Here is a 20,491-nt window from a genome sequence, read left to right on the forward strand (position 1 = left end):
AGAATCTCTATGGTGCTGGCTTTGATCTGCCAGACTGGCCTCTCCAAGCTCTGCCACATCATACTGCCACAGCAATGGGAGGCCACGCCCCCTTCCCTCTGGTCTTGCTTCCAGCATTAGATTAGTATCGTATATCTTTTATCTCAATCATATAATATAGGGATTACATGATATAAAACTATTGTTTAAATTACATGGAATAGGGTAGGAGTTGCAGTTTTATTATTATCTTTTTCTCAAATACATCTACGTGGACATAGTTATTTGCTGTTATTTTATATTCTGTTGTTTTATAATGATTTTTTCTTTGTTGTATGAGTGAATGTTTACTTTTTTAAAGTCTAAATGAATTGACTAATTTGCTAAATTCTACATTTATAGATCTATTTTTTGGGTGATGGTCATAGGACACGCTTTTGGAAGGCCAGGCTTTCAGGGAGTGTTCATCCATGGGAACGCTGAGCACAACACACAGAGAAGTGATGGTAAACGTCTGATGGGAGCTTAGCAATGGTTCTGATGTTACCTCGTTTGTTTTTATTAAGGGTCTCCAAACTATACAGCTTTGTAATTTATTTAGGATACTTCTTGTAATATTATCTTCTTATAACTTGGCTGCTCTTTCATGCTGACCCTTATATTTCTCAATTTGAATATACATTATTTTCTTTGTAAGATGATCTTTACCATATTTACCAGTGCTTTTATACATGCAAGACCTTGATAACAGACAGACATGCACACTTACATTTTATGAAATCCAATGAAGGATTCTCAACTATAATAATTTAGTTGACCGCTTCATGCTGATTGTTATATTATTCTCATTGAAAAATGTAAATGTATTCTATTTGTAAGTTTTTTTTTTCCTTCGCATTTGCTGGCATTTTACCAAGAGTTATTTCAAAAGAAACATTGCTGCTATTTAACTAAAACAGCTAAATCCCTCTTCCAGCATGCAGATAGCGGCTTGGGTTTGGATGGTTACTGGATTACATCTTTTAGAAATTTAAATTTAAAACTCAACAGACAGATGACCGCTCATCTTTTTTGCTATGGTTGATAGAGGCATTTTTGGTACTAAGTCTGCCTCATGAACACTGCTTTGTCTGCTTCCCCGAGATTCTCCCTGGGGACATCTTGTCACTATCTTGACAGTCCATCTTGAACCGAACCTTGATTTCAGGGTTATCGAGGGGGATATTAACGCAGTTCGTTCTTTAAATTACAGGATGCTTTTTCTCCAAAGTTCTTGGACTTTACTCCAAATAGTCTTCTATTTTGACCATTTAACTTGTACAAGAGTCTATTTTTCAACCTTATTAACTATAGCTTTTACACATTCAAATGTTTCCCTCTGCTGGATAATTGGATTTTCTAAGAGCAGGGATTTCCATCTCTGCTATCACTGCGCTTCATCTTCTTTGTGGGGTCAGGGGAACACAAGTAAAAGCCAAAGCTATATTTTCAAAATGTTTGGATTTTTAAACGGAAAAAAGCAAGCAAGCTTACTATTGTTAATACTATTGACAGCAAGAATGAGGAAAGTCATTAGGGGTGTGTTTTGCTGCCCCCAGTCTAATTAGAGGTTTTGCTCATCGCTGTCATATCCGTAACAATCGCATATTATTGGGCTGCTGTTTACTTCACATTCTTCCTTCGCTCTCAGTGTGTGCACTGGGCTGCGGTCTGCGGTCTGCTGCATGAGCAGTGGAAGACCTGGGAGGCAGAGCGGGACTGCTGGGAGGGGAACTGTGCTTTCAGAGGGGTCCCGGGTCATCGTCCACAAATGACTTTAAAGTTTGCTTTTCAGCTAGCTTCCACCAACAAATTCATTAGCTGAGGAGCTGGGTTCCCTGTAAACCAACAACACATACCTCACTCACCAATGTCTGGTGAGTGCCTATGTATGAATTTGGACACGTTGCGTGGCCTACACAAAGTCTTGATAACCCTCCAGTAGTGAAACATCTGCCAAACCTCTCAGAGACAGATTCTCCTGTGAGCGGTCATCTGTTTATTTCATAAGGAGCTCAGGTCTCCTGGGAGAAGTTTGGAAAATGTTAAGTTTTACAAATATTCTCTGAGAGGTGATTTTTGAGTAAACTGAAATTAAAATATTTTTCCTGAAGCTTTGCTCACTGGTTCAATTATTTAGACTGTTGAAAACAACCAGTGGGCTCGACAGAATCCTTGGTGGGTCAGGGGTCCTTAACTATGATTAAATCCCCTGAGCCATGTCAGACGCGATGTCACAGGTTTCCATTTACTTCTGCCATACTAAGAGTCGGGAGGTCAAATCCGTTTCAGACTTACAAGAGATGATGTGTCTTGGGGACCGGAGAAGTCTTCAGACAAGGCATCGAGAAGGAGGTCTTCATTCATGGGCTGAAAAACCAAAACATGCATCAACAAACACCACCTGTCATTCCGGCTCCTCTTCAAAATGAGGTTCCTAATGGACATGGTAGGGAGCCCTGGTGGCTTAGTGTTTATGCTTTGGCCTGTTATCCACAATGTCAGAGGTTCGAAACTACCAGCTGTTTCTCGGGAGAAAGAGGGCTTTCTACTCTGGTAAAGAATTGCAGTCTCGACTCTCACTCTCACTCACGCTCACTCACTCACTCTCATTCACACTCACTCACTCACTCACTCACTCACTCACTCACTCTCTCACCCTCTAATTCTCTCACTCACTCTCATTCACTGACTCACTGACTCATTCACTCACTCACTCTCTCACTAAAAAAAAGAAAGAAAGAAAAAAGAAGAATTGCAGTCTCAGCAACTAACAGAGTTTCCTGTCCTACAGGGTCGCTATGAGTTGGCACCAACTTGGTGGCAGAGTTTGTTTTTTGATCTACTGGCATGTTGATAAACTAACGAAAGGAAAGCTAGGTCCTTATCGAATTAACCACCCAACACCCAATGAGAAAGACGAGACTTGAGAAAACTGGTTTGCTTACGGGGAGCTGTGGCTGGGGTTCTTTTGGCAGCAGTGGTTTTCCATCTTTATCCTGTCCGAGGAGGAGAACATGAAACAGAACGAAAATAAATCAACATGACATTGAATCATTTCATATCTTATCCAAAGGATCCTTTGGAAACATTATAGGGGACCAACAGGTTAGAACTGGCCTCGTTGCAGGAAAAAAGATTCTCACAACAGTAAGCACACATCAGTATGTGCTATGCTGGGGGAAGCACACAGATTAGGCACAGCTTGTGGCCTCAGAGGCGCTCGGGCGGTGGTGTGCATTACACACTGGGCTGCGAACCACAGGGTTGGCCCTTTGAAACCGCCAGCAGCTCTGTCGGAGAAAGATGAGGCTTTCTACTTCCCTAAAGATTACTCTCAGAAACCCATAGGGGCCTGTGGGTTTCTACCTGTCTTGTCCTATTCTACCCTGTCCTATCGCACTGCTAGCAGCTGAAATTCATTGAGCGAAGCCTATAAACTGTGCAGGGGAAAACAAGTGAGCAGTCAAGGTGATGACGTAACATGCGCGATGACAGTACGCACAGAACCGCAGGGCCACAGGGAAGGCCCTCACAGCCTGGCATGTGGGCTTGGTAAAGGCTGTCTGCAGAAAGCTAACACATCAATCATGCATACAATTAATACGTATCACCAATGTGCCCAGCTCTGTACTGAGCCCCCATTAGAAATACAACAGTAAATAGAACAGACAAAGGCTCTTGGCCTCATAGAGCTTACCTTGTGTGTGTGGTGGGGGTGGGGGTAAGGTGGGGGTTGGGGGTGGATGGCAGGTTCTGAAACTCATGACTAAGATTGCCCAAGCGTCAAAATGACTCTAAGGTAAGGTGACCAGACGCCCCACTTTTGGCGGGGCAGTCCCGATTTTCAATAATTTTCCCCATGTCCTGCGGCATTTTAAATACGTCCCGAATTTTGGAAAGAATGCACAACAAGCTAGGGTATACGGAGTCTTAGCAATGGTGTCCCGCTTTACCAATGTTAAAATCTGGTCACCTTACTCTAAGGTCTACTTTTGAGGTTAAAGGACAGAATCCACGAAGCCTTCCAGAATTTTTATAAAAAGATGGCTTATCAATTACAAAAAAATAAATAAGCACAAGGCCATCGATAGGGGAAGTTCTACCAAGAAACTAGCTGAGGTGTATTACTAATTTAAATGTGGAGCCTGGGGGCCACACTGGTTACACACCCGGGGCTGCTAACAGAAAGGTCAGCAGTTTGACCCCACCAGGTGCTCCAGGAGAGAGGGCAGAGGCTGTCAAGATTTACAGTCTTGAAACCCCTCGGAGCAACTCTGCTCTGTCCTGTCGGGTCCGGTGTGTGGGATGCAGTCAGTGGCAGTGGTTCTGTTTAAACGTGAGCAGGTGCGATGGTTTAGAGGCATCAAGTGCTTCTCTCTGACCGACAGAAACGCCTTTATTCCCTCGTCCATCTGCTCTGCAGGTTCGCTTGCACCATCTAGTCATCCTTGAACTAGCAGGAAAAGCAGAACCCAGACTTGTCGTCCATCACCTTTCAACCACAGAGGCAGGAACTAGCCAAGTGCTGGGTGGGGCCTGGGTCTTGGGTAAGCCTCGGCCTCCTAACTGCAAAGTCAGTTCAAACCCACCAGCCGCTCCTTGGGAGAAAGATGAGGCTACCTGCTGTCATAGAGAGTTAAAGCCTCGGTTTACAGAGGGCTTTGGTGTTTGGTTTTTACTGGGGGCCGTGGGAGCACTTTGTTCCACATTCATATGCCAACTGTGTGTTCCTCTCACTTCACTGTCTCCCCTAGAAGGTTTGGGGGGGGGGAGGGGATGACTTGAGGTCTTCCCTCCATTATGTAAGCATTGGTGGGTAACAATACTGCATTTAAACAAGGGATCAGGCCAGTAGCTGAAAACGTTCTGAAACAGTATTAACATGTAATGCTTGAGAAAAGTACCAAGGAGGGAGGAGGGTGCAAGGAGAGCAGAAGAAAGTGGCCTGGAAGGCTAATCGCCGGCTTGCTTAAGAATGGCAACTGAGGTGAAGAGAGGGGAGGAGGAGGTGACCCAGGAGGGACCAGCTTCTATCACACAGGAAGATGGGAGAGAGAGAGAGAGAGACATGGCCTTAAGAGGCCGCACAACCAAAATCAAACCTACTGCCATCAAGTTGATTCCAATTCATAGTGACTCTGTGGGATAAAGCATAACTACCCCTTTGAGTTCCCAAGGCTGTAAATCTTTATGGGAGCATACTGCCTCAGCTTTCTCCCAGGGAGAGGCTAGTGGGTTCAAACTGCCGACCTTGAGGCTAGCAGCCCAGTGTATAGCCCACTTCTCCCCCAGGACTACTTGAACCCAGGGCAAAGCAACATACTAACACACCCAAGGTAAACTCAATGCCAGCATCGCACATGAATTAACTTTGAGATGCAAGAAGGACGCAGAATCAAAGTATTCAAAATCATGTACTTTGAATCGAGGAGAACTTCGTTCAGTCCTTCCTGTCCAGTGGAGACTAGTGCACGTGGGAGCCCATTGGAGGCTCCTGGATTACGAATGAAGTAGAAGCTGAAGAGTCTTCTAGCAGCGGCTCACCATGAGGATGGTGTCTGCCTCACCACGGGGCTTCACTACAGGGTTCCAGAGTCTGCGTACGTCACTTGTACTTTAGAATTTGCACACTCGAAACAAAGGAAATGGGCCAGCTTCCACTGTGCTCCATGTTAAGTGGACTTTAAAAAATTTATTTCGGTTTATCCCTAAGAGTTACATCCACCCCCCCTTAGAGGGGCTGGCTTTTCTCTTGACATAAAGTTTTCTAATTTTTCTGCTATTCTAAAAAACCCTGTATTGGAGTAGAAAAAAAAATTGGGTAGCTTTGGCATTAGATCTCTTTCACCTAATGGACAAGTGTAAAGCTACTTGGACATATTTCAGCTTCATACCTGAGGTTCAAGGAGGAGATTTCTCAAGGCGTTCGGGTGGCACTGCCAGGCCAGGGCTGGGCTGCTGACCACAAAGTCAGTGGTTCAAACCCACCAGCCACTCCAAGGGAGAAGGATGGGGCTTTCAACTCCCATAAAGATCCACAATCCCTATCTGGGGTCACTGGGAGTGCGAATCAACTGGATGGCAGGAATTGGAGATGCGGGAGCTAATATTATTGGTGTGTAAGTTATCAGCAGGACCTTCGTACCCCAAGTCTCTGTTTTATGTTACGGACTCAACAAGGACTGACACAAAATAGAAAAGGAAAAACAAAGCCTCGTTTACCTTGGTCTCTTCTAATCGGTAATCAGGGGGGATGGTTTCTTCCTTCTCACCAAGCTTTTCCTGGTCTTCTTCTTTGGCCTTCTCCTGAATAAGAATTATGTTCATTGTTCATATTTGCCCCCTGCTGATGCTTTTTAAGTTCAACTTACTAATCAAAATATGCACAGTGATAGAGAGCGTGACAGGGCATGTTTCTTGGGAAATTAAAAAAACAACTTATGGAGGGGGCGCAGATAAATAAATGACAGTGGTTTTCCAGAAGTTTCTGAGCCGGCATTACCTTGACTTTATCCACCACAGGCTTTCCATCTTCGGGAACAGCTTCCCTCTTCCCCAGGCTACCAGCCAAGGCGTCCACAGCAGCGTCTGGCACCGCACCCTTCTGGAAGTATGAGGGGATATCCTCAGTAGGTAGTGAATCACTCCTTTTAAAACACATGCTATCAAACAATGCGGGAGTGTGCTTTTATCCCAAGCCTAGATAAGAAACACATCGCCTTCTAATCGTCTTAATATCTATTGAATGGAAACTTTTATAAAAAAATCTCTAAAATGTTAAAAAAGAAAAGTAGAGCAAGAATCCTTGGTTCCACAGTTAGAAGGGCATGCGGTCTAAGCCCATGCTTGGATTCAGAAATAACGACGGAAATGGATGAGGCCTCGGAGAAGCTGATGTCAGAGGAGGAGGAGGAAGTGATTCTGTACAGATGGCCCAGAAGAGATTTTCACTGGGCCGACAAGCCATTCTTCCCAGCTCTCTGTGGGACAGCGTGGCATGCTGCGGGCAGAGGAGGCCCAAGCTGGGTCTGCATTTACTGGGCAAAGTGGACTGGGGCCCTGGAGGTGACTCTGCCAGTGATCAGGCACTTCATAGTGACCCCACAGGACAGAGGACAACTGCCCCTTTGGACGTCCAAGGCTCATCCACCTGTATAGGTGCAGACTGCCTCATCGTTCTCCCACAGGGTAGCTGGTGAGTTTGAACCACTGAACTTGTAATTAGCAGTCCAATGCCTAACTAGGGTCCTTTGCTTAACTCATCAGTGCCTTATAGAATCAGGTTAATGGTTTGTGAGCAGTTTGGTTTTTTTTTTAAGACTAGAATTAAAAAGTCCATCACAGATCATGGGAAGTACCATTGACTATGCTGCCTTTTCTGTTGTGTGGTACTGGGTTTCGGTATACAAATACACAAATCCTTATCTCAGTTTTGATACAGCAAAAGGTTGAAAGTCTCGTTCTTATCACAGTCGGCTATGATTTCACAGTGAGTAGCTTTTGAAATTGTAGAGTCAAAGTATCTTCTACTTAAATATTTTAGCCGAAAATTGTTTTCCCACCAAGCTGTACTGCAGAAGCAAAGCTTGCCTCTGGGGAAAGGCAAGCAGAGTGGAAAGTAATTTACTGCCATCTGGTGGCTGGATACTGCATCGACTCTCATCACCAGCCTACAAACTCACTGCCATTGAGGCAACGAGGACGCCTAGGGACTCTACAGATCAGATAGACCTGCCCCTGTACGTTTCTGAGACTACACCTCTTTATAGGAATAGAAAGCCTAGTTTTTCTCAAACAGTGTCTGTCTGGTGGCTTTGAACTGCTGAAGTTGCCCAATGAGAATCTACTGTGCCCCTAAGAGCACAGAAAACTGATAATCTAACCTGTCTACTCGTTTATCTGAAGTGTGAAAGTTGCCCCTGCGAGCAAATCTCAGCCAGTTCCTCTACGCGCTGCTTCCCAAAGCAAGGCCTTCGGTCAAGGTCTGGTCCAAGGAGCGAGTAAAACAGTTACAGAAAAGTCAGGAGAAGGCGCACTTTTAAGAACAAACGCACCCAGAAACAGCACCCATGACCAACACTTCCATTTCTGTAGCATTTCATGTCCTCGCTGGAGTTCCTCAACACATCTTTTTACATAAACAAGAATGACGCCGCCGGAGCACGCTCATCTCTCCCTGTGTCACTTCACTCACTAAGCCCCCAGCCTTTCTTGAGGCCCCTGACCTTTATCGCACTCCCCAGCTCTCCTGCCTGGCTCCCAAGGTGTCACAATCCCCAAGTGCCCAGATCACTTCAGTGACTGTAACCTTGGCAGCTGGCAGCTGGCAAGGCAGGGGCCCCCGAAAGGAGGTTGGAAAAGAGAAAACAAGCGTTTCACTTCTGTGTCAATGAGAAGTATCATTTTCTTAGCTGGCCTAAGCAAGCCCTCTGAGTGCTGGCATTCACACACGTGGGTTATGAACACAGAATGTTGGATATTGTCCTTTTGATTCTAATCAACTGCCTCTGATCCTGTTTCTTTCAGCCAGCTAAAATTCACAAGTCCTCAGATACACAAATTATAAAAAGAAAGAGGAAGACAAGAAATGAAGAAGGAAAAAGGGTTGGGAGCGAGGCAACTACCCTTCTTTAGTAGGAAGGCAGGAGCCCTGGTGGCACAGTGGTTACACACTAATCACAAAGTCAGTAGTTTGAAGCCACCATCCACTGAGGCTTTCTACCCCTGTAAAGAGCTACAGTCTCAGAAACCCCCAGGGGCACTTCCACCCTGTCCTCTAGGGTCGCTGTGAGGTTTTACTGGCTCAATGGCACTGAGTGGGGAGGAAGACATGGAGGGTAAAATTTTTCACCAAGAGAGCCAGTGGAACTTCCAACAGGCTTAAAAGTTATAGAAAAGGTAGAGTATGACTATCCACAAACAGCTGAGGAACTAGAACACATTTCCAGAGAACTTCTGGTACATTCCTAAAACCCAAAGAACAAGAGATACAGTAGCTATATGAGAAATTTTTAAATCTATTATGCCAGATTAAAATGTTTTGTTTTTTTTTTAAACCCGGCAGAATGTGTACAGGAGGAAGAAAAGAACTTTCTCAAAAAAATCCTCAATGGCCAAGAGGTTACTCACCAAGGGAGCTGGCTTGGCTGGTGCTGACTGAATAGTGCACATGGAGGCCCGAGGCACAGTCTCTCCCACAGGAGCTGGGGCGGGGTCTTTAGCTTCCTTTAGAAAGAAGTAGGCACTCTGAATGACTGTATCAACAACTGGTTAGTGTAGCACTGAGCACTGGGGTACCAACAATGCACTTGGTGACTATGATTCTCTGAAATGCCTAGGGATCTGTTGGGCAGCAAAGAAGTCAAGGCACACTAAGACTCTTCAGCTACCATGATTCCAATCTAGGGTCATCTTTCACCTGCGGTAGATCCCCTAGCCTCTCTGACACTCCGTCCCCATGTCTGTAAGAGGAGACAAGGGAAGCACTTACGTAAGTCCATGGGCAACAGAGCTGTGCTTGGCACAGTACTCTGGGAAGACAGTAAGCTCCACAGATGTTAACAATGATGGCTATTATTTGTCATTAGGCAGCATAATAAATAACAAAATAATATATCAATTATATTGTACAATATATAGTTTATACACTTGTCAAGAGTAAACAGCTTTGTAAACAGCCACAAGGCAATGTAAGGTAGTTACGCTACCCTAGGATCAGGTTTGCTGGGGAACTTGTTAGAAACACAAGCTCTTGAGCCCTACAACAAAATACTAAAACAGAAATGCTGGCAGTGGAGGCAGTAATGTTTTAGTAAGCCCGGCAGGTGATTCTGATTCACGTTAAACTTTGAGAATCACCCCCATTATCTTATTTTAATCACAAACCTAAATATCAAACAAGCCGATTTTAATTCAGACATTATACAACTGACATGAGGATGGTGCGATGCACCTCACATACTCTGGACATGGTCCCAGGAGGGACCAGTTCCTGGAGAAGGCCCTCCCGCGTGGTCAGACAGAGGGCTGGTGGACAAGAGGAAGGCCCGCAATGGGATGCGCTGAGCTGGTGGCTGCAAGAATGGGCTCAAACAACAACTGTAAAGATGGCTCCAGGCCAAGCAGCACTTTGCTCTTTGGGGCATGGGGTCATGAGCTGGAGGGCAATTAGACAGCATCTACCAATAACCACCACCCAGTGCACTAGGGACTCGGTAGGTACACAGTCAGAGGGCATCCGCCTGCTCTCAGGCACTTCCCCATGTACTGGTATAAACATTGGGGTGAGATGGACCAACATTCGGCTGTACCCAGGCTCGCAGAGAGACGTACAGGAAGACCGACGTCTGCTCTGTTGCATGCTGGTTAAGAGAGGTGGGAAGGGTAGTGGGGGAGGGGAAAGCAGATCAAGGAGTCCAGGTTCTTGCAGAGCCTTAGCGGATGCGTGGGACTTTCGCTGATCTACATGGAGGAGGAAGGGGGGTTCCAGACAGAAGGGGCATCACGAGGAAGGCAGAGAAACATCAAAGTACTCATTGCACAGACAAGACGCAGCCGGAGAGAGCTGGAGAAAGGTGGTGGTGCCAAAATACACGAGTCACAACTTTTAATTTTACACGGAATGGGGATCACCACAAATATGCTTGAAAGAGGGTCATTCTGAGGGACAGACAGGGCGGAGAGTGGGAAGAAGGGCGGCCACTGCAAGCCTGAGGTGCGAGGCGATGGCACCTTCCGGCCAGTCACAGAGCAGGGCAGAAGGAAAGGCTACGTGAGCGTTTCTAGAGGGATAATGACGGGACATGGCCTGCGGTTGAGGATGAGCGCATTAAGGGGGTTTACATGGCAGGGTCAGCTGGGGAAAGCACGGCCCTTCCCAGAAGCCAAGAGAAAGAGCAGCCGTGAAAAAGACAGACCCGATGGGCTCCTTAATCAAGCACGTCATGCCATCCAGGGCTCGGCCTCGCGTGTTGAAGATCACACAAAAACATTTTTTAAACACCCCAAAATTAGAGCTTCGTTTTTAGAAACATACTTCTACTTTTTTCATTGGTGCGGGTGGTTTTTCTTTACTTTTAGAGGGCTCAAAGTCTTCAGAAAGTTCAGCAATAAGTTCTGATTCACTCAGGAGCTGCATTAGGAGAAACATTGTATGTTAAGAAGTGACTAATTTTAAGTAGTAATAAAAAAAGCTGAAAAACATTTTGTTTACAGTAGATATACAGTGAACTCTCGCCACTTCGCGCTTCGACTTCCACGGCTTCACTCTATCGCGGTTTTTGCGTAACAGCGCCCACTGCCTACACCCGCTCCTTCAGAGGAAAAAGACGGCGACCCACCTGTAGAGTACATCCCTTAAGTCATTTCATAGGCTATTGATTACAGTATTTGTAAGAACTATGTATAATAATACTGTATGTGAAATATGTAATACTGTAAACTAGATGCCATAAATAATATAATAAATAATAAATGATAATTGTAACGTCCAAAATATTTTACTGTATTTTCCCTTTTTCGTTTAATAAATTGGGTAATACGAGTGTAATGGTGACTAAAGGGTGTTTTTTCATGTCCTCTATGCTCTAACTATGAAAATATTTGATTTACAAATAAGGAATCCTACTTCGCGGAATTTCATTTATCACGGTAGGGTCTAGAACCGATTAACCGCGATAAACGAGGGTTCACTGTATTTTAGGATTGAAAACCAAAAGCAAGTTTATATGTGTCTCAAAACCCCTATACTTAATGTCAACACATTTTATTAAGTAGCTGGTTTCAAATAAGGGATATTTTTCACTTATCAGTGTAGGATAGCAACGTCATGAAACAACTGAACACTACTACACACTCAGCACTATGAAAGTATTAGTGGTTATATAGGAAAACCCAGAGCAGCTCTGGTGCTAGAGTGGGTACACGCTGCGTTGCTAATCACAAGGTCAGCGGTCCTACACCACCAGCTGCTCCCCAGGAGAAAGACAGGGCTTTCCACTCTCATAAATCCTTACAGTCTTGGAAACTCACAGAGGCAGTTCTACCTGGCAGGGTAGGTAAAGGTTGGCATCAGCTTGATGGCAGTGAGTATCATCAAAACTTTGTCTAGAACTCAACTTCAGAACTTGTTTTCCTCAAATAACTTAGTGCATCCATTCCCAATGATGCTCTGTGTGTATGTTTCTGGTGTGAGTTGTGTTTTTGCTTTCTGTGCTTCCTAGTGGCCTCCCTTCCGAATAAGCTGGAAGGAACCGGCAAAGACGTAGGGCCTATCCTCCTTTCCTCCGACTGTGTTCTTGGCAGCAGAGGTCTACCACCTTTGTTCTTTCAGGGACGCTGACGGAGGCTTGGCCTAATCAGAGACAGTCAATGGCAGAAGGGAATGCTGACTCCGCATCTGTGCCCCCATGCGGATGGCTTATCTTTTGAGGCCCAGCCCTGCTATTTTCTAGTCGAATGATCTTGGGCAACCTCTCTAACCTCCCGGTGTCTCAGTTTCCTCACCTGGAGCATGAGACTAACAATGAAGTCCTCCGTGAGGACTATAGAGCACTGACACAGTGCCGTAGTACAGCACGCGATGAGGCATGTTGCTAATTACTGTTATTATAACAGGTCATTAAGATGGTTGCTACCCACATAAGGCACAACAGAGATATTCAAGTATTTTTCATCCCATGATTAGGAGCCGGCTCTACCAGGGCTAACGACATCAAGTATTAGAGCAGGGGTCCTCAAACTATGGCCCTCAGGCCATATGCGGCCCGCCGAGGACATTTATCCAGCCTGCCGGGTGTTTTTGTCCCATTTTGTTTTTTTACTTCAAAATAAGATATGTGCAGTGTGCATAGGAATTTGTCATAGTTTTTTTTTTAAAAACTATAGCTCGGCCCTCCAGTGGTCTGAGGGACAGTGAACTGACCCTGTTTAAAAAAGTTTGAGGACCTCTGTTTTAGAGCTACCTTGACGTCAGCAACTGGTGTTCAATGGATTTTAATCAGGCTAGTGATGGGTGTCCAATGGATTTTAATCAGGCTAATGAGAATGCATGAGGACTGTAATCATGCAGAATGTTTTTAGAGCTGTCAGCCAAGTGCTACTGTCGGAAGTTTCCAGGCACATCTCCACAGCAAAGTCTGGCCTGCAAAAAGAGTCCATCTACACTTCTCACTTCTGTTGTGTTTCAAAAGTCAGGTAAAATGTATTGCCTAACCTTTGCTTTTTCTTCAGGCTCTGGCAATAGTGGTTTTCCATCCTTGTCCTGTAAATGAAAATGAAAATTAACTAGAAATAAGCATTTTGTTTTCATGTCCCAGAAGGTATATTCCAGCTCAATGGGCTCAAACATAAGAACAGATGCGGGGCTGGCGCACGGCCAGGCAGTGTTTTGCTCCGTAGCACACAGGGTACCTGTGAGTCAGAACCGACTTGACGGCACCCAGCAACACCCACCCCCACCCAGACTGTGGGGACTTCCAGCACCCGCGAAGGGAGTTTGTTTTCACTCTTAAATTCGAGTGAGTGTGTGGTTCACATTTACCATTTATATAAGCATGAGGATAAGGAATTGGTATGCAATACAAATGATCACACATCTCCAACAAGATGTTTTTGCTGACTTAGTAGCTTCTATGGAGTTAAGTGGATACAGCTGGTAAAATTTTACCAAATATTGTTTTCATTTACAAGTTACTAAAAAAATACAGTTTCCACCCATTGGAGAGGGCAATGAGGAAAACAAATTATTTGACAAGAAAGAGGCAACTATCTTAATGAGAGATTAAAATATAAGAATAAACAACATAAGAGTTAAGGGGATGAAAATCATCTCTGAAATATTTGCCAGCTTTCAGAATATTTATAAAGATGAAAAAACTTGTGACGTAGCCAGCCAGAGCCATTGAAGAGTCATCACACTTTACATCACATTTATACATGTCCAACATAATTAAAAACGATAATGACAAGAGTTAGTGCAACATCCTCACCTCAAACCCAAACCACTAGCAAAACCCCTTAATTGAGGAGACCTGTCCACTGCTCTCAGCGGCCCTGCTGGTCCAGTGGTTCAGCACTCAGCCATGAGCCTAGAGGCCAGGCATTCACGCCAGCCCCTCCACGGGAGGAGAGGGAGACCCGCGGGTCTGTGGCAGACGCCCGACAGGCGAGTTCTACTCTGTCCGAGTGGGTCACTTACCATGAGTTGGAATCCACTAGTGATGATAGGTTTGAGTTTGGTCTGAAGAGTTGACCATTTATAAGCCCCGTTAGACGATTTACCATGCTTTTAGCCATATGACAGGCAAAGAAAAACTTAGTCCTAAATTGGTCCTTCTGCTTTAAAGTTAAGATCTATGTCCATCACAGTTAATTGTACCTGTTATTTTAACGGCTACCTAGGAACTCGGGCAGATACACACGCTCTGTCAGTTGACCTAACTGTCGTGGGCAGAGAAGGCTGCAGAGTTTCCAGGGCTGATGCCTGACCCGTGGCAGACACGTGCTCAGCACAAGCGGAGGGACCTGACCACACACGACAGGAGTGCACATGCCACCGTGGTGCACGTGGCGAAGACGTACCGTGGCTGGTTTCAGTCTGAACTCAGATGGAACGGTTTCTTCATCTTCGCCACACTTCTTTAGTTTTTCCTCTCTGGCTTTTGCCTGATGGAAGGGAGAGAAAAAGGCACGGTCACTTGGAGAATGCACAGAGAGGAAATGACAGCGCTTCTCCCTGGGCTTCACAGGTTTGTAGAGAAGAGACATTCAGAGAGAAGGTGGCTGTGTGGAAAGCAGCGGGCCGACTGCGGAAAAACAAGGAGGGGCTTCCGGCTCTCTGCGCTCCTCATGCTCGGTGATGGGGGAAATAGTCGTTCTCCAGCGAGGCTTGTTTAGCTGTAAAATGGGACTATTAGTAATCCTTATTATTCATTGATAATAAGGTGGACAATGGCTGCTAATCGAAATGATTACCAGTCAGCTGCTAAGAGAAAGACTGGCAGTTCAAACTGCTCGGTGCACCAAAGGCCTGGCAATCTGTTCCTGTGAAGACGACTGCCCGGAAACCCCACCGGGCAGGCTGCCTGTCCGACAGGGTCCATCCGAGTCAGAACCGACTCCCTGGCCCCCAGCAGCACTGCTGGCTTAGCTCAGGGACGGCAAGGCTCTCCAGAGAAAAAGAAAAGATCCTTTTGACAACACTGAACCTCTGCACATAAGTCCCGTGCAGTAATTTTAATGGCCTTTACCTGCCCTGGTGGCGTAGTGGTTATGTGCTGGGCAGCTCATAAGGTCAGCAGTTCAAAACCACTAGCTGCTCCATGGGAGAAAGACAGGGCTTTCTACTCCTGTAAAGAGTTACAATATCGTAAACTCACAGGTGCAGTTCTACCCTGTCCTATAGGTTGCTGAGTCCGAATTGACTTGTTGGCAAGAAGTTTCGTTTGGGGGTTACCTGCCTTAACCACTGAGGTTATTCACGAAGGAATGCTTACTGTCAATTCTGACCCATGTCAACCCCATAGGGCAGAGCAGAACTGACCCTGTGTGTTTCCTGGACTGTAATTCTTTATGGGAGTCGAAAGGCTCATCTTATCCCTATGGAGCAGCAGATGGTTTTGAACTAATGGCCTGGAGATCAGCAGCCCAATGCATAACCCACTATGTGACCAGCCCCCTAAGGAGGAGGAGGAAGGTGGCGGGGGGAACCAACCAATTCTCCTGAGTGCTAACCCCAGTTCAGAAAGGAGGGAAGCATCTCTTCACAAATCTTGGCTGATCTGTGGCTAATGAGTTTTACCTTGTTTGTCAAGACCCCTTTCAATTGCACCAGGACCTCGTGGGTTAGTGGACCATGAACAGCTAAGTGCTTTACAGAGAAAATTGCAGCTCTGCAGTTAAGGGGCCTGGTGTCATAGTGGATTATGTGTCACACTGCAAGATTATGTGTTACACTGCAAACCATAAGGTCAACAGTTCAAAATCACCAGCTGCTCGGAGGGAGAAGGATGAGACTTTCTACTCTTGTGCAGTTACAGTTTTGGCAATCCACACGGGCAGTTCTAGTCTGTCCTATTGGGTCACTCTGGGTCAGAATTGACTCGATGGCTGTGTGTTGTTAATCACTGGCCTTTGAGACTATAAGAGTTGCATCTAAGCATCTCAAGCAACCATAAAGTTCTGTGACATAGAATATTCTGTACCTGTACTAAAGAATGAATTTAATTTAAGGAACTTATGTGCCTAACGTGGTGGGGAATTCACTTGCATCCAGCACACTTCCATCGATTTCACAGCCTGTGACAGTAGCTCTCAGCTGGTTGCTAGAAGGGATCTTGATGACAATAGTTAAGAGCTCAGCTGCTCCCTGAAAAGCCAGCCATTTGGACCCACCAGCCACTGCATGAGAAAAAGAACTGTCAATCTGTTCCCATAAGGATCACAGCCTAGCGCACTCTAGGAGGCAGCTCTACCCTCGCCCGCAGGCTCACCGTGAATTAGGAACGGCTTAATGGCACACAATAACACCGATTCATCAGTTAATTGATTAATACATTTACAAAATGATGATGCCCTTTAATGAGCCAGTTACTGTTTGGAATTAGGCTTTGGAATTGTACTTCTATTCCTCTCGATCACAGAAAAAGAGGAAACAATTTCCAATTGTATTCTACTCCACCATGTTGGGCAAGTCCTATCAAGTATTAGTAGTCTCCAATCCAGGGATCGGTCAAGTTTCCAGCCCAAACTCAGGCGACAGCGTGCGCTCCCCGAGGCTCAGGCTTGTGGGCAGTGGGAGCTACAGGCCCAGCTCGAGCCTTTCTTTTCCCTGTTTACCTCTGGGTCCTGCAAGGCCCCTCTCCGTGGCTTGGACACAGTAGGCACTGAGAAAACGTCTTCTGCATTGAGACATGGCTCAACTAAGCAGTCCCACACAAAACACAGGAAACATACTGCAGTTTCACTGACAAAATAAACATTCCTGCCCCTCGTCTCTGAAGGATTATAGAGCTTTTCCACAGAAAACCATCTTGTGTGGAATGTGCTAGAGTGTCGGTGGACACCTGTAGGACACTCCCAGCTTTGGTGAGCCTTATCCCAGCAGTAGGCTGTCGTCAGGTATGAAGATCCTGCTGGACAATCCAGAGAACTGAGGACTCTCCCTGACAAGTCATTCTACTGTGGCAGCGACTGAGGAGGAAACCTCCTGAGGCAGCAGGGTGGAAGAGAAGAGCTCCTGTTCCGAGAGTGGAGGGCTTCTGCTGCTCTGGGCTGTGCGGGAGGAGCTTTAACACATCCCACCGCATTTCTGCGTATCCCCAAACTAGTCACAAAGAGTGCTTTAAAAGTCCTTCGTGGGTCACTTGTTTTACATTTACTGAGCTGATCGTAGTTCCTTTGAGAGTCTTTTTGCCCCAGAACGTAAGTCTCCATATTGCTGATCTTCTTTGATCACCCTAATTCTCTGTACGGAGCCTGAGTCCAATCACTCGAGGCTACATGAGCCCTCTGGTGCCAGGACCACCACTTGGTGTCTGATTTGCCCTCCTGACTTTGCCAAGACCACTCACTCTGTCCTTGGGACCACAACGCTTTCCCTTTGCTACACCAGGGCGTGTACCTACACCTCCCACAGTGCAGGACCTAGAAGAGCTGCGTTTCCCCCAATACATTACTTGGTCTGGGAGGAGCAGGGCGGCTGCTTCTCCTGATCCTCTGTGTTCCTCTTCATGAACCCTATCATGCCACACCGTTACTGGTAAGCCTTCGAGGAAAGTGGAAGATAGAAACTGGCCCATTTGGACCAGGGCAATTCCAAGCTCAGGGAGAGCTTGCGGGATGTCTGAGAGACTCACTCTCCCAGGCAACTCAGAACCAGGAAGTGACAACAGAGATGGTGGCATTGTGACATCACCACTTATGAGCACTCTTCCTCCAAGCAGCTAGGCGGGGCCTATGAGGGACCCTCTCCCTGCCCCCCAGGCTTCTACTGCCCACTACTCACCAGTCCTGTCCTCATGTCCTCCAGAAGTCTGCCTTCTACCCAAACACACATCATTTATATTTATATATCATATGTAATTATCATTACATATATGCTATATCGGGAGGAAGACTGGGCTTTCTATCCCTGTGAACAGTTACAGTCCCGCAAACCCAGAGAGGGTCGCTCAGAGCCAGCAAGGACTGGATGGCAGTGAGTTGGTTTTTGAGGTATCATATATCATCTAAGAGTAAAACTTCTTGCACCAAATATAAGCTTGCTCTGGCTAAAAAGGCATGTTAAGATCTTGAAGTAATTATACTTGATTTTATCATTATTTGACTCATATTTTAGCATCCATGTAATAAAAGAGGGGTCTCCTATCTCACCTACTTCCACCTCTCTGTACAAACAAGGAGGACCCAGAAATCTTCTAAAATATAAATATCCCATTTTCACAAGAGCAGACACACCTTTCTATTTTTCAACAGGCCACCGACAGCGTGTTATCTTGTTCAGTCACCAGTCAGTTAGGCTTTGGCCAAGGAGACTGGAGTTCATTTTAAATATTAGAACACTAGTTGCTTTACCAGGCAAAGACTCAAAGACTCTTCTCAGTTGCTGATGACCGAGTAATAACGATCTATAGTCACCAGACTCTGAGTGTAAGGCAGGAGGCCGAGCAGTTCATTCCAACCTCCAGTACATATTGGGTAAGAAGCCTCTACGTTTTCGCGCTGTCACCTGCAGACCGCTCACTCAGCCCCTCCGTGCACAGTACCTCCTCAACTTCCTTAAGGGCACCTAGGTCGAGCTCGGGCTCTGATTTCCGGGTTCCCAGCGAAGCAGAAAGGGCATCAAGTGCTTGATCGCTCATTGTATCCTGCCAAAAATGAAAAACACATTGCTTTAAGACAGAACATTTCCTCAGATTCAACGATCGCTTTTCCTATTGGTGAAATATGCCTTTCAAATAGACAGCATGGATTCTGGTGTGGGGAAATATTTTAGGAAGAAGAGTTCTTAGAAAGCTAGCAAAAAAAGTAAAGGAACTTACCCGTGAGCGATAACTGGGGCAGAGAGATCTTTACAGTAACAGTAGCTCAGAGGCAAACGTCACCCCTTACTTAGCAAGTAGCATTGCAACCATACAGTCGATACAGTAGAACGTCTTTTACCAGAATAAAAGCTCCAGGGAACAGCCTTTCACAATCCTGTTTTTCTTTTTCTAAAAATGCTTCTCTGAAAGCCCTGCCCTTTGGCAAAACGGCCGTGCCAGGGCAGCAGGGAGACCAAGTGGCTGCGTCCCTAGTCTGCCAGCACCGAGGCTGGTGGCTGCAGGGACTCCCACTCTCAGGGGCGTGGTGCTGCTAACTGCGCCCCAGCCTGCCTGATAAAAACAAACTGTCCACACAAGCAGGGGCGAGGCAGACGCACTGACAGACTCTGCCCCTGATCAGCAGGCCGGCTGTCTCTAGATGGGACGTGGTTTCTCTCACAGCCCCGAGCTTCTGGGGGCACCCCGCTGGGGAGTTTGGAGAAGGAAGTCATAGTTTATTGGGAGTGACCGAGAGGTGCGAATTTAATACTCTGGGCTGCTACTTGAAAGGTTGGAGCTTCAAATCCCCCAGCAGCACTTTGAAGAGAGGCCCGGAGATCTACTTTTGAAAACCAGCAGTCACTGAAAATAAAAAAACCAAAAGACCGGTCGGTCGCTGACCATCCAGGGAAGCACGGTTCTCCTCTGACGCGGGAGCAGCAGGTCCTTGCGGCCGGTGAAAGAGAGGAGGCCTCCACTCCACAGTCACAGCTGTTGCTGTTTGGAGGTGCCAATGAGTCGGTTCCGACCCAGAGTCCCCCGCACAACAGAATGGAACACGGCCTGATCCTGGGCCAGCCTCACTAGAGCAGAGAGGTAAGCACCAAATGAAGGAGGCAGAGGAAGACACGTGGGTGACCGCAAGGGCTAATGATGACCGAGGTGAATACTAAAACACACACACACACACACACACACACAAAAGTAGTTAACAACACCCCACCAGGGAACCACAGATGTAGGCCTCAGCAGCAAATCAAAGGTTTGAGGTGGACAAAAATGCAGTTTCTCTGATTTCCCACCCTCCTTCTGTGTATTGGAAGTAAGGTGACCAGACATCCCGCTTTTGCCGGGACAGTACTGATTTTTAACAAATTTCCCCGCGTCCCACGGCATTTTAAAAAAGTCCCGATTCAGGAGGAAATTCAAGGGAAAAAGAGGAAAGAGCTGGGAGGAAAAGGGCATTTATAGAGGTCTAGCTAAAGACATGTACATATGCAAATATATTTATATATGAGAATGGGGAAATAGATCTATGTGCCTATATTTATAGGTTTAGTATTAAGGTAGTAGAAGGACATTGGGCCTCCACTCAAGTACTCCCTCAATGCAAGAATAGGTTGTTCTATTAAATTGGCATTCTATGATGCTCACCTTCCTGACACAAC

At 46.1% G+C, this 20,491-nt stretch overlaps 1 protein-coding gene across 1 annotated transcript in view; it reads right to left on the bottom strand.

Moving 5' to 3' along the window:
• CAST (calpastatin) overlaps positions 1-20,491 on the bottom strand; it is a 138,677-nt gene that overhangs the window by 14,491 nt on the left and 103,695 nt on the right. The window contains exons 15-23 of the mRNA XM_045285140.1: positions 18,786-18,887; positions 14,602-14,685; positions 13,235-13,282; positions 11,057-11,152; positions 9,151-9,246; positions 6,524-6,625; positions 6,244-6,327; positions 2,967-3,017; positions 2,317-2,388 (exon numbers count right to left, since the gene is read on the bottom strand). Of these exons, the coding sequence (XP_045141075.1) occupies positions 2,317-2,388; positions 2,967-3,017; positions 6,244-6,327; positions 6,524-6,625; positions 9,151-9,246; positions 11,057-11,152; positions 13,235-13,282; positions 14,602-14,685; positions 18,786-18,887 (735 nt within the window). The remainder of the gene's footprint in view (positions 1-2,316; positions 2,389-2,966; positions 3,018-6,243; positions 6,328-6,523; positions 6,626-9,150; positions 9,247-11,056; positions 11,153-13,234; positions 13,283-14,601; positions 14,686-18,785; positions 18,888-20,491) is intronic.

The sequence above is a fragment of the Echinops telfairi genome, unplaced genomic scaffold, assembly GCF_000313985.2.
Source record: "Echinops telfairi isolate 266 unplaced genomic scaffold, ASM31398v2 ScPeMD7_7469;HRSCAF=8507_1, whole genome shotgun sequence".
NCBI lineage: Eukaryota > Metazoa > Chordata > Mammalia > Afrosoricida > Tenrecidae > Echinops > Echinops telfairi.